Genomic DNA, 14,485 nt, shown 5'->3' with positions numbered 1-14,485 from the left:
GTCATATTCGTCGCGGATAATCCAAGTATTGTCTGTTATTGCTAGCACAACAAACTTTATTCTGAAAAAAAAATATTTTTTTCTCATCGAAATAATCAATAATCTTTTACGCTCGATCATCGTTCAGTGACATCATCGGCGATGACAAAGTCATCGCGTATGCTTTTGAATGTTGACTATAAGTGATATGCACCACCGTTGCGAAATTCTTTTTTTAGCATTTCGAATACTATTAATCAGAATTTTCGTCGGATCAACTAGATTTCGCCTCCGCAAGTCAGGCGTTCTTCTGTCAATATCGAATCTGTATTCAGCGGGTTTAATCTTAATCGCCGATAATATCTCCATATTATAACTATGACAAATATTTAAAGTAAAATATTATATATACAATGATCCAAACAAAGACGAAGTGTTGGTGGTTAATGATAGGCCCTACAACTCCTTGTAACAGAGATTGTGTAACTTAATTTTGTGGACATCATTCACAAAGCGTACGGAGGGTGAGTTTAGGACCAAAACCGTGCTACAGTGTGATGTTGAAGATAGAGGGAAAATGCAGTTGTGTGTGGTAAATAATACAGAGAGCTGAAGCGATATTTTGATACAAAGTAGCAATGACAACAATGATAAAGTGATAAGAAAAGTTGAAGATTATTTAGCTAGATTGGTAAAATAATAACTTAGATAATTATTATTTAGACAAATAATATTAGATATAATGGAGCAAAAATAATTTGTGAGACATCCTATCATCAGTAATTATGAAGCATCTTTTGATGGTTTAATCACACACTGTCGACTAGAAATAACAGTGGATACTGTTGATAATAGTGTTTATTTTAGATTTACCGCTGGGAGGAAGAAGCATTATCACTGTCACAATTTTATTTACGAGTGTTTTCGGAGGGTACTCGAAGACGGTCTTGTGATCGATCATATAAACGTAAATAAGCTCGATAACTCTTTGGATAACTTGCGAGCTATCACACAGAGCGACAATAACAAATTTGGTTGTACTGGAAAGTATTTTTTAAAAACTTTCCTATGGTCGTTATATCCGTAAATACAGAGACTGGTGAATAAATAATATTTGGATCAATGTGTGCAGCTGACAAGCATTTTAATATGCATACCTTCAGTACAATCAGTGGTAAATAATATTACTAAATTGGCGTATTCTAACAGGTACAAAGTAGCAATGACAACAATGATAAAGTGATAAGAAATGCTGAAGATTATTTAGCTAGATTGGTAAAATAATAACTTAGATAATTATTATTTAGACAAATAATATTAGATATAATGGAGCAAAAATAATTTGTGAGACATCCTATCATCAATAATTATGAAGCATCTTTTGATGGTTTAATCACACACTGTCGACTAGAAATAACAGTGGATACTGTTGATAATAATGTTTATTTTAGATTTACCGCTGGGAGGAAGAAGCATTATCACTGTCACAATTTTATTTACGAGTGTTTTCGGAGGGTACTCGAGGACGGTCTTGTGATCGATCATATAAACGTAAATAAGCTCGATAACTCTTTGGATAACTTGCGAGCTATCACACAGAGCGACAATAACAAATTTGGTTGTACTGGAAAGTATTTTTTAAAAACTTTCCTATGGTCGTTATATCCGTAAATACAGAGACTGGTGAATAAATAATATTTCGATCAATGTGTGCAGCTGACAAGCATTTTAATATGCATACCTTCAGTACAATCAGTGGTAAATAATATTACTAAATTGGCGTATTCTAACAGGTATAAACAAAAATATTGTTTTAATGTATCTCCCGATTGTGGTAGTTAACTCCGTCAAGGATAATTAACGCGGTAAAGAGTTATATCGATTACACTACTAACTATTTATTTAAAGTTTTTGTGTGTCGTTATAATCATTGTTTGTTTACCGTTATTTATCGGTCTGAGGTCTCTATCGCTGGTGAGCATATCATATTTGTGTCAGTGAGGAAACTCACAAAATCGATAACAAAATATGATTATGCAACTTTTCACAATCAAAAATGTATATGTTTTTTCTGTTCCGGGCGAAAGACGGAGAATCATAACCACTAAGTCAGTCTGGAAGTTTGTATTCTGAAGTGGACAAGGTAAGTGACATATTTTATTTAGTAATCTAGGGGTTGCGTTTTACACATTTGTATAATATAATCGTGGTTGAGAAATATAATTTAAATGTATATTCAGTATATACTATATACTCTATAATTAACTATGAAAATATCAGTGACATAATTTCTGCAATTTAAAAGTTAATTCTAATCATTACAAGAACGTAGATTCGAAGACAGATACACACTTCCATCAATACACAAATTCATAAAGCAGATTCAACAGGACATGTTCCGATCGTTGGCTGCAGTCAAAGAAACAGAAGTGAAAAAATTCGAATCGCCTCTCAGATGCGATCCAGAAAATTAGATTAGAATTGGCTCGTAAAACGAAGCAAAAAAGACTATCAACACTCGTATAACACAATTAAGAAAGATTATGTCAGAAAGCTAAGGTGCTGTCAGTGCCTATAGTAATGAAAATGAAAGTTAGGGGCCTTAGACGCGCTTGTGTATGGTATTTTGACGGGGTGGTGGTTGTGGAATGTCATGATACAACAGTTATTTTACTATTCGGAAGCCTCTACCGTCGTTGGCGCAAGTGGAAATTCAATATAATATATAAATCTCATATGATACTACCACTTGTATCAGTCACAAGACCATGCGTGATGTCATGATACAATAGTTATTTTGTTATTCTGAGGTCTCTATCATTGATGGGGAAACTTCCATAAATACAATATATGATTATGGAAGTTTCCACAGTCATGGTGCATGTGTAGTATTTTTTTTTTTTTTTGTCGGGTGAAATATCGTCATAAGTCTTTCTGAAGTATCTAACGTCAATGTGGAAAATATCAAATTAACGATAAATCAGTTAAAAAAATAAATACTGTTCAACTTTTTCAACGGTTAGGTAATATTTTTAAGCCGATCTAACTCGATACAAGAATGTGCATACTTCAGAATCTCTGCTACACGTAATGATAGTAATATGCTCTTGCTGAAGTACGTTTAATTGTTCCTGCGTCAAGAAAAATGTTTCATTGCCGTATTCATCAATAATTATTTTAACAGTCTTGACTTGAGACGGTGTCATCATTGTTCTGATGGCATTTTCAAGTACGTGTTTGTCGTGTATAAATACTCTCACACATTTACATTATACATGCCTCTTGATTAAATAATTAATTTGTAAAACACTCTACACGATTAGAAATAGTTATGATCACGATCATACTGATCGCACATAAAAATTTTAATCAAAATTTCAGTTCTAAAATCAAGCAAGTGGCTAGTCTGGTCAGTTAGTTTGAAATGTATCCTTGCTAATAGCGGATTATGACATCGTAGATAGACAGGATTTAGAGGCTCTTGTACAATCAAATACTCGGGAGATACTTGAGCTGTAAAAGTATAAAGAATATATCCTTGCTGAGCTTGATTTGATTTTTCAAGATCTGTTTGATAACTACCATCGATTGCATCACACACACGATTAACTGCGATCGTTGAAAATATAATTACAATTCCTGGTGAAATATGACGGCCTTCGCCGTATTGATTATTGTTATATCGGAGACTACTTGCCTGTGGATTTATTTTTCCCACTCTTTTAGGAAAATATTCATCGATGATATTATTGACAGAATTTTTAACCCAGCTGCGTTATATCCAGGAAAATTAAAAGTTGCTAGATCTGCTTCTTTTATTGAATATTTATCAAGAAATAACTGTTTAACCGTGTATTCTGACTTAATTACAGTTTGCATAATACTCTGATAAACAAATTCGAGATCAGATAAATCTGATTCAATAGTTCTACTCGCCTGATAATTTCTTCTTTTGTATACGTAAAATCAAAAAGATAATCGGTGAATAAGTGGCGCAATTTTTCTCGATGCAGTTCATGTTCGGGATTAATAAGATCAAAAACTTTCTGATCTCAGCAGCGTCGGTACCTATTTCTAGGATGTTTATTCTTCTATACGCCCACAGTATTTTATTATGCTCATAAAATAATGTTCCACCGTCCGGGTTAGATGCTATGTTTTTGAATATCCAGTCGTTTTTATAATTTGGAGTAATTCCCCAGTACGATCGTTTATCCGACTAGACCGTGCTGGCCGAGGTATTGGTGCAGACAACGGTGGGCCTATTTTAGGCCAGCCTAACATGGATCTAATCGATGAAGAATAAATATCAACGGCATAATCTGGTGAATTTATTTTCATCGCGGCTGATAACGTCGGTTCGTGGACTGTTATAGCTCTTTTGTATTCTTTATTTGTTATAGATTTTATTCTACGATGGAATTCGTCATTGATCTGTTACATTTGATAATTGCCCGTTGGAATACTTACAACCTGCCAGTCGGGGGTTCCATCTGGCTTATTTATATTCGCGCACACCAGATAATTATTTGAAGCTAACCCGCCAAACGATTTTGACCTGATATGGGGCCAGCTGTAATATACTCGCAATTGTGTAAGAACTATTTCTTTTACTGGAATTGCGGTTAGAAAAACAACGAATTCAGGGTTGGTTGAGCTTACTAATATCAACGTGGTTCTCAACGGTGCTTTATCCAAGGCAATCTGCTGAAGTAGTTCTGGCATTATTGAAATTACGATTTTTTAAATCGTAATTTTCTAAATCAATTGCTTTGTTGTAGATTTTATTCATCACGTGAAATTCAGAATATGATATTGCACAATCGTTAAATCTTGATGATATTAGCGAGGATAATTTAGAATACGCGTGTGTTGTCGTGCGTAATTTTACGACATAATTGCGCAGTTTTGTATTCGTGTACGTGGATACTTTTTTCGCGATGATATTACAAATACCAGCATTCGTTGTTGACGCTGAAACACAAATTGTCACAGCTTCTAGCAAGTTGTGTTAACGCCGACAAAATTACGCCGGTTTCAGCAATAACATCAGACGCAGAATACGCCACAACGTCGATACAAGTCTACGATATTTTTTAACTTTTACGGCATACTCGTCAACAATATCTTTTAGCGCTGTTTGCCATTCACGCACTTGATTATACCTAATATTGTGTACGTCGACTGAGGTGCTTAATATACTATATTTAGTAATCAATTGATGTGTTTGATCGACAGATTCCAGACACCACCAGTAATACGCTGCAGTTAATTTTTATCAGATGATTCCAGTATAAATGTTTCTTTGTCTCCGCTATTTAACACAATAGACACGGTTCCAGAATACTTATCAGTTGAATGACGCCAGTGATACGTAGTATATATATATATATACTAAATTTTGCACCGCTGAATACAGACAGTCTATACACACCAGTGACTTCCGCGGTATGTTTGATAGTGTTATTTTGCTGCGACCATGTTTGCGGATAATTTTGTTCAAATTAATTTTTTTCAACGATATCAGGAATCCCACCTATGATATCTTCTAGTTTTTTTTTAATCGTTTCAATATCTGATATAGCTGTCTAATATCACCGAGTTTTGTGTTAATATCAGAGAGTTTTAGGTCAACAGTCAACGGAGTGACAAAGAAATCAGCTGGGATTTCATTAAGGTTTTTAAAATTTATACGAGTATTATTTAATGGGCCTACGTGAACGTCATACTCGGCTCTTAAAGGGATAATTTACCATCCACGGTAGGGTAGTTATCATATACTTATTTTTTTTTGTGGCATCTTTATCAGATGTTGGGTCTCTTAAAACGACTATTTTATTTCCATGCATGCTTAGTTCACCTGTCATTGTATCACCGATGTTCCGCAAACATCCGGCGACACTTCTTGCAATTTCATTTCTAATAGTTGCAATTGATATATTCGAGTCTCTGATTCTACCACCGTCAGTAAACAGAGGAATATTATCCGTGGTAGGACCGAGAACTCGTCTAACTAAATCATTCCATTTGACATTACTTGTTTTTAAAACACCGTTTTTATCTTGAAAAACAACAACTGCATACCGGTCAACTCCAGAAAGTTTCATAATATCAGCGAGTTCATCTTTAGTCGCGTAATTAAACAAATCTACGTTGCCAAAAAATTGTCTTGTCTGTACGCGCGCGCACCGAGAATCTTCCATAAATATTTACCATTATACTTTAAGATCTATTTATATCGCCTACTTGTATAATCGTGCACGACTTTGTGAGGTGTTAATGTTGATTTTGATACAGCATCGAGTACAGCAATTACTTTACGACCGCATATTGGCGGATCTGTCAGTGTTTGTGTTGGTAATGTTGAATATCAGATCTGTACATTTTTATCAATTTCGCATATTTCATAAATTTCGGCGGTGGTGTCAACCTGTGCAAGTCAAAATAAATAATTATACGCGGATCTACCGCTTATGCCACCCAATGAGTGCCAATTCCTGTGCTATTATCAAGAATGATAATACCTGTCTCGATAGGATTTGGTCACGCAGGCAACTGATCGCGCATAAAAACTTCTCTGAAGCCCTTGAGATTTAATCGCGCGGCTACATCAAGTAAATCAAGGGTTGACATCGGTAAAGCGTCAAAACGCTTCACCGGTAGAGGTCCCGCTAAAATATCCCTGGTAGTCTTAGGCCGCTTCCGTATCGATAAGGAGTTCCTGGTAATCAGAGTCCGCGGATCTTTTTGGATGTACCCTTTTTTTTAATTCTCGATCCGTTCACGGATCACCCAGTTGCCTTTTGTAATGCCATTTCAGCGGCGGTTGCAACAGCACCTAACGCGGCCGCTTTTTCAATGGATGGAGCTTTAGCGTCTATCAACACCGTTATCGTCGCAAGATGTGGAAATATGCCACCGGTTTAAATTAAGTCTTTAATGGCACCCGCAGAAAGATTGGGTTTAACACCGGTTTTGGCCTGTTTGGCATCATTGAAATGCTTGAGTTGACGTTAGGTCAACGATAACGTATTTTGACCACCTGTGATCTGGTCTTGCTTTAGTGATATTCTTATTCCAGTACGCGCTGCTGATTCTGATTGAAGTCTTTTAATCTGACAATGAGTCAGACTGACACTAACATAATGATATTACATTATAAATATCAACAGCGATCTAATTACAATTACATATTCAGAACACTATGTGTTCCAAACATTATGCTTTCCAAAACAATGTTACATATTTGGAAAACGTGACGTGTTTTCCACTGGTGCGTCAACAACTCGCATTCTTCCACCAGCACCTTCAAGTAGCGTTGATTTGTCGCTGAGTATAACCGCGATTGTTCTGTAATTAGCACCGCCACTTGGATTTACGCGAGCTCGAAAATAGATATCCACAACAGACTGTCTACTTAAATCAAGATGTTCCAGAGAGAAGTAATAGATCGAATATCGATTTACAAAATCTGATTGTGATATTTGCAAACCAGTATCTACATTTTGATCACGTCCCATAAATGTCATCAAACGATGATATCCACGTGCTAAATGATTATCTGGAAAATTCAATAATATATCTTCGGATGGTTCTTGTTGTCCGTTTATTCTTAATGAAACCTCGCTAACTCCAAGATCATCAATTATCATATGACTATGATTCTGTGAGTGTAATCGATCAGACTTATGAAGAGCAATAACTATATGTCTTGGCGCAGAAACACCATGCTGTGATACTATATTCCTTGTAAATAAATTTTTATTGTTACTCTGAACACTATCTGTGGTTACTGTTAACCATGACAACAATGATTTACCACCTGAATCCATAAAAGACAGCAATCGCTGTTCTTCAGCAATCGATGGATTCATTACCGGCATCCATAATGGAATTTTTGTTAGTATTACTTTACTAGCATCAACTCATCCAATATCGTCTCGCCAGCATCATTATCATCACCTTTTCTAAGGAGCACAACAGTGTGTTTAGCCCCGAAGATAACTTTTCTAACATTTCTGCAAAATCCAAAGATGTGAGATAGTGGAACCGCGTATGAAAATCTTCTACGATTACCCATCAGTGCAATTCGAGGTTTTGCAAATCATACATTGTAATTCTGACTAGGTAAGTAATCATAGTTTCTGCATCAATATTAGTAATAATATTAGTACCCTGTCTAATACCTCGTGGACAAGGTACTAACATGAGCATATACATGTCAATGGAGCAAGCCGGGTGTGAATTACACCCGGCGCTCTTTTAGCCCAATAATAACAATTTAAACATATTCATTGAATATAATACAATAAATTGAGTAGTTCTCTTATTTAATACCGGAAATATGGAAAATCATTGTAGAAATAGTTGTAAAATCTTATTTACCTTTTTTTCTCGATGTTTTCGTTCAAATCGTCCGCCATATTAGTTCAAATAATGATTACTTCCGTTCTCAACCTTGTTTGTTTGTGTACCATATAAGGACATTGAGGCCTTGTTTGGAAACGTAAACAAATCGTAGTAAAAATTTTGCGCGGCTTGAGTCAGAAATTCTGCGCATTAAAAGTAAATACGTTTATCGACAACTTTGAAATTCCACCAAGAAGCGATTAGTCGCCACTTGATTGATAATAACATAGCGTAGAATATCCAACATGGTCTGGCAAGCCTTACGTAGAATAGTGGTCACGACGAGAGTATCGCGTTATCTGTCATGGTGAACACGGTGAGGTTAGTGTAACCATGCCAGTTTATTTTATCGTGTAAGGGCTTAATAAATTCAAAATAAGCCAAACTTCTTTCATAACATGCTTTTACATATGTAGTAGATTTCTACACTGTTTGTTTTTCTGACTTTAGTGATGATTTTTTTTTTTGTTGCTCCATTACATAATATGGGATCAGTTCCTAGCCTCAACCACAACAAATCAAGTTGAGGCTACGACATCGTAACTACATCAATATCTAAATTACCAGCAGCGTTTTTGGCTTGTCTTTTTATAAATTGATTATAAACGGGGTCGCAGAATCATGTTTGGCAAACATCATTGTCGGATCAGCTGATCTCGTATAATCATCAGAGTATCTTGCTAAACCTATTATTGTTGGTGCAACATCAACGTTTTTTTGAATCGTTTCGATATTTTTTTCCATCAATCATATACGCAGCACTGTCAAACAGTGTCCTAATACCATTATTGACAAAACCACTGCTACAGTTAGCATCGTATACAGTATCATCTGTTTTTTTTTAATTTCCCCTTCTACTTCAATAAAAGCCTCAGCGGGTAGAAAGTATCTACTCGTATCATGAACTTTAATTCAATTTTTCCACGCTGATTTGGTTGTCGTGCATCGTAAGAATAAAACTGATAATCACGTACGGATTCCTCTTTAAGGACTGGTGCGTACATACCGAACGCTGGATCGGATATAGGCTTAAACATCTTTATTATACTTATTATCGTCTAAAACGAAGACGACCTCCCGAAATAAAACTTGTATTTTTTCTCTTTCTTCGGTGTGGGTATTCCTGCTTCACCAGTCATCTCTACTAGTTTTTGATTTGCGGCTTGATTTATTATTTTACTGACATTTGCAGGCATTAACTTCAGTGCTGGCCAGTTTCACTGGTGGCTGTGGTTTTCGTTGTATTAATCGTGCTAGTCTATCCTCGACTGCCGAGAACGCTTTACCGGCAACATCACCATTCGCGCTAGGAATTTGTTTCTCTCACGAATAACATCAATAGATTTAATTCCTAGTTGATTTACAATCGATATTGCTTTTGGGGCTATCCTTCTGAATAAACCTCAAACAACATCGCCGAGCCTATCACCGTAAATCGCTTTATAAAGAAGTAAACGCGAATTTATCACCCTGGCCATTACAGGTCCATGTTGAGCATTATGTACGATCATTTTATTTATTATTTATTTATCTAATCACTGTGATAATCATCAACGATTTCATCGATAAGAGACCGATAAACATCGATGTCCATGATACCGCCGGTAAATAATCTTCGACAAATATCAGCTGCCTTATTAATAATTTCTGGAGAATTATTTCCAGCACGTTTCCCTCCAATCAGAATTTCTAGTCGTTCTACGTCAGAAAGAATGTTGCTAGGACATGGAGTAACAAGGCCACCCACACCCCCAGGTGCCTGAACCAATACCACTTCCAATTGCTTCTTCTTCCTCAATACGATGTGGGCTGAATGGTAATTTTCCTGCCGATAATATATCTCCCAGTAATGGCGCTCTTTTAGCTTCTTCGACTTCTCTCTTAAAAATCTGCACATTTATCCTTAAATTCACCAATGATTTTAGATATGCCACGGGACTTTCGAAATACAAAAGGAACCCAATTTCCTTCTGAAACAGTGGCGGTGTTTGGATCTAATAATTTATCACGATGTTAATATCATGTTGCGGCAACCGCTACAGTTTTCTCTCGAAGTAGTTTACGACCTTCTTCGGTAATTCGGGCTGGTGGTTTTGGCTTTGGTTTTGGTGTAACAAGATCCCATACATCGCCGACCTCCTCGTGGGCTTAGTCAACACCATCAAGTACTTTATGTATTTCCTTTTGTAATTGTGGTTGAGCTGCAGCTATTTCAGCTGAAAGGTCTTTTAGAATCTTTTATGTTTTCTTAGTTATTTCTGCTATTTTTCCAGTTGCTCTTGTGGTTTGCTCCAATGTGGGGAGAAGATCTTTGGTAGCCTTTGTAACAGGTTTAAACAATTGTTATGTGCCCTCTGCAAATTCAGCTTGAGATTCTTGACGTTCTTGTATTTTTGTCTAACAGAATCACGAACAGGAAATATTTTTTTAAAAAAAATTGCTTCTAATCTCTCCATAGCTAATCTAGATGTATGAGACTCCATAGCTAGTGCCATTATTGATAAAGCAATGATGTAATTAGAGCAGCAGAGGTTGTGCGAGTACAATAAATTATCACGGTGGGTAAACGGAAGCGCATACTTTTTAAAAAACACTAACGACAAAAAAATAATAAAATATAATTAACCTAATTAGAGAAACTCTCGGTTGGTTAGAGGCTTTGGTTTCACGTTGTTGACCCTTTTTCCCGTTTTCGTATGAGACTTTAATTTTCCAAAAATGACGCTCCAGCAAAAACTCTGTTAACCCCCTCTGCTGCTACTTCTTCCGGAATTGCGGCAGGGTTTGACACCGCTCGGTAAAGCAAATACCCGTGGCTTGTAAAAGTACCAAAGACGTTGCTGAGGATCGGATGAAAAGTCTGGGATTACAAGCGATTCAATCGCTTCGAGATCGAATACGGTGATTAGTGACTCAAGCACCACAAAAAAGCGGTTACGCTATCATCAACAGTAACCATGCCGGCTGCGGTTGGTAACATTATTAATGAAGCCGCTCAAGAACGACTGTCATATTCAATGACTACAGATGTAGCAGTGGAAAGGGAATTACGGTTTAGGACGTGAGTGTTATAGATAGTTCCCGATTGACGTCATCAGCCGCGATATTTGTGGTCAGCTGGCAGATTAACCGTAGACTTTATATGATGTTTGCAAGTTGAAATAAATTCATTTGATCTCAAGATGCTTTCACAAAATTTACATATATAAACAGAACGTAACTCAAGCTTTCTGTTAGTATCCATATTTGTGATTTATAAGTTGATTTTGCTTCAGTGTGCCTTGCTAAATATGGTAAATTTTGGTGATCGCGTGCAGGAAAAATTGCCAGGCTGCACATCGTTCAGGTAAAATAGCAGAATATCGTCTGCTAGTGAGCTTATCGGGAGACATCTATTTGCAGTGTTGCTAGTTACTGCTCTGCGTCACTTTATGATTCTAGCTGCTTGTTTGGGCCACTTGACCAGCGGTTTATTAATGCTGAAAATCCACGGGTTGCACATGGTATGTGGCTTGCCTGCTAATACGTAAAAGATCTTCGCGATAGAATCTCTGACCCAGAAAAGTAATAACAATCCAAAATGCTGCAGAATGACACTACTAATAACACCTTGTCGTCACTGTGTGAACTAAATATGATTTCTGGTGATAAATTGACATCAAACATAAACAATGAATACTTACTTTAAATAATAGTGCAAATGTATCCAAGAAATTTTCAATTAAATGTGAACGACCTGCTGCGTAATGTAAATCATTATACGCAATAGAGATTTCAGAAGTTATTTGATTTTCATTGTGGTCTTAATCGCGAAATACGGATAAATATTTTATTAGTCATTTTTGTTATTAACTTAACTGAAAACGTACAAATTAACAGTAAAAATAATGTTATCCAATTCGTATGCCACACAACAGATTTCCGCATGCGCTATTCTAATTTCAAACTTAGGAAAAAATAAATCTATTAACTTTATTTTAATATATTATTATCATTTCTGGATATTTTCTTAGTTTTATATACTTCGACTTCCCAACTCGCTTTAAATAACGAAATGATTTTAGTGCATTATGTTTCATATAACAGTAACCGGTCTGATGCGCAAGTATATTGAAAAATATTATTTAAGTTAAGAAGTATAGTTTTAATATATTTTTGTGCGGTTTCATTTTATTCCATCCCGTTCTATTTCTCATTTGCGTATTTTATTTCTGTTGCGTTCCTAGCCTGCTACCGTTCCATTTTTCCATTGAGTAATTTTAGTCTTACTACTCTTCCTAGACTAGTCTTCGATTAATTGTGTAATTACTAATTTATGGTTATAAGTGATAATCAAAAACCAGTCAAGTTTTGTGTTTATAAGGGGCAGTTGTGAATGGTACAAGCGACAACATAGGAATATGGATATAACAGATGGGGAAAATGTTTTGCAAAATGGGAATGCACTTTCATCACGCCAGCCCCTAACCCAGGGGACAACGGGGGAAATGAGTAGGCCAAACAATTTACAACGAATTGCACAGAAAAAGGCTCTCGTTAAAAACTATTCCAGAACAAAGAAGCTGGAGAAACTCGCAGTATATTCCTCCTGCAAGGTTCATGTTTATGATAACCCATTTGATACATTATCAAATCGTTAAACATCTTTCCGGAGAAAAAGTTAGTTAAACGTGAATTATAAGATGAAGTAGGCTTCTGCAAGCGAGGATACCTTCATTCATGTGCATGTGTGTAATGCCGCAGGCACTAAGGGTAGTAGTCATACAGTGTAAGAAATAACGTTAGCACATGGTTTTGTTTTAATGCTATGTCTTACTATCCAAAAAACGGCCTTTTATAGCGTATTCCGATGTCGTTGACATCGGAACGAGCAGTCAAAGTTTCAGGAATATCTCATACAATTGGTAACATATATTGACACTCTTCTTCTAATTTATGTGCAATTAATATACTTACTGTGCTGGCCTTATCCTGGTGGAATGAAAATACGACACTAGCAAATGTACAAATTTTCATGTTCCATTGACATACATTTGAATTTGTTATAATGTGACGGTAGTAGAGGTATGCCGAAGTATGTTTAAGTAGATTCATGTGGGGGATATGTTTCTTGAATGAAACAAAACGTTGCTTACAGTTCCAGTAGGCATAATATATTTTTATTTGTTTCATTAAAGAATAATATTTCAACTTAACCCAATTTTGGCATTCCCAGCTTTCATCGCTTTCCAGCCAACTGAAATGTAGGCCAAAACAAAACTCGAAAACAGGTCCATTTCTTTTGTGAGAATTTGAATTTGTTAGAGAAAAGACATCAGGGTAAGTAAAGTCTGATAAAAACATTATAACTGTAGGAAAGCATCATTATTGGTTGCCAGTTCTGTGTGATATTTCTGAATATTTGACTTTCGTTTATTCTGTTAGTCAACATCAAAACACGCTACACAGCGCCATTATTTAGGCAGTAAGACCCCTCAGAACAAAAATATTGGGTGATGTGTCTTACATTGTAGGACTATAAGGGTAGTGGACAGTTTAGATTGCGGTTGTTCCCTTGACCATTCTTTGAACATAGTGCTTTATTATAGTATTAGTTGATGTGGTCATGTAGGCGCATTTACTCATCTTAAACTAAATATGAATTGTTGTTCTTAATGCTAATATCATTTAACCAAAATTTATTTAATCCTAATTATTGAATGTAATGCACCTTAACTGCTTCCAAGAAACTTCAGACAAAAATTACTGATTACTATGGATTTTATAATGGTGGCCCGGTACCATACTCAGTGAAGAAAAGAAAATGTTGGGTCTAAGCAGTTGAGGGTAGTATGAAATTAACTTTCAACATGCATATCTTTCATGAATACCACAGCATGCGCCCATTCAGTCAGGTTTCTACCAGTCCATAGAAAGACCGGAAAACGCTAAAAATTGCTGGAAAATGCCCCAAAAGTGCAGAACTAAGGGGAAAATACTATAAAAATAGTTATTTTATGACCTGATTTTATGTATATTTTGTAAATATTTCTTGCTTCTAGGACTTTCAATTGTTTTTAACTTTGATTTACATAGACTGAGTGACAGTCATTTGAAG

The 14,485-nt window shown here is 35.9% G+C and overlaps 1 protein-coding gene across 1 annotated transcript in view; it reads left to right on the top strand.

The window, feature by feature from the left end:
* The first annotated feature begins 12,756 nt into the window (after nt 1-12,756).
* Nucleotides 12,757-14,485, top strand: part of LOC149788601 (histone acetyltransferase KAT2A-like) — an 81,594-nt gene continuing 79,865 nt past the window's right edge. The window contains exon 1 of the mRNA XM_089974659.1: nt 12,757-12,983. Within this exon, the coding sequence (XP_089830785.1) occupies nt 12,789-12,983 (195 nt within the window). The 5' untranslated portion in view covers nt 12,757-12,788. The remainder of the gene's footprint in view (nt 12,984-14,485) is intronic.

Source organism: Sinohyriopsis cumingii, chromosome 11 (genome assembly GCF_028554795.1).
Source record: "Sinohyriopsis cumingii isolate HCF-2022 chromosome 11, ASM2855479v2, whole genome shotgun sequence".
Taxonomy (NCBI): domain Eukaryota; kingdom Metazoa; phylum Mollusca; class Bivalvia; order Unionida; family Unionidae; genus Sinohyriopsis; species Sinohyriopsis cumingii.
This window is presented reverse-complemented; position numbering and strand designations above follow the sequence as displayed.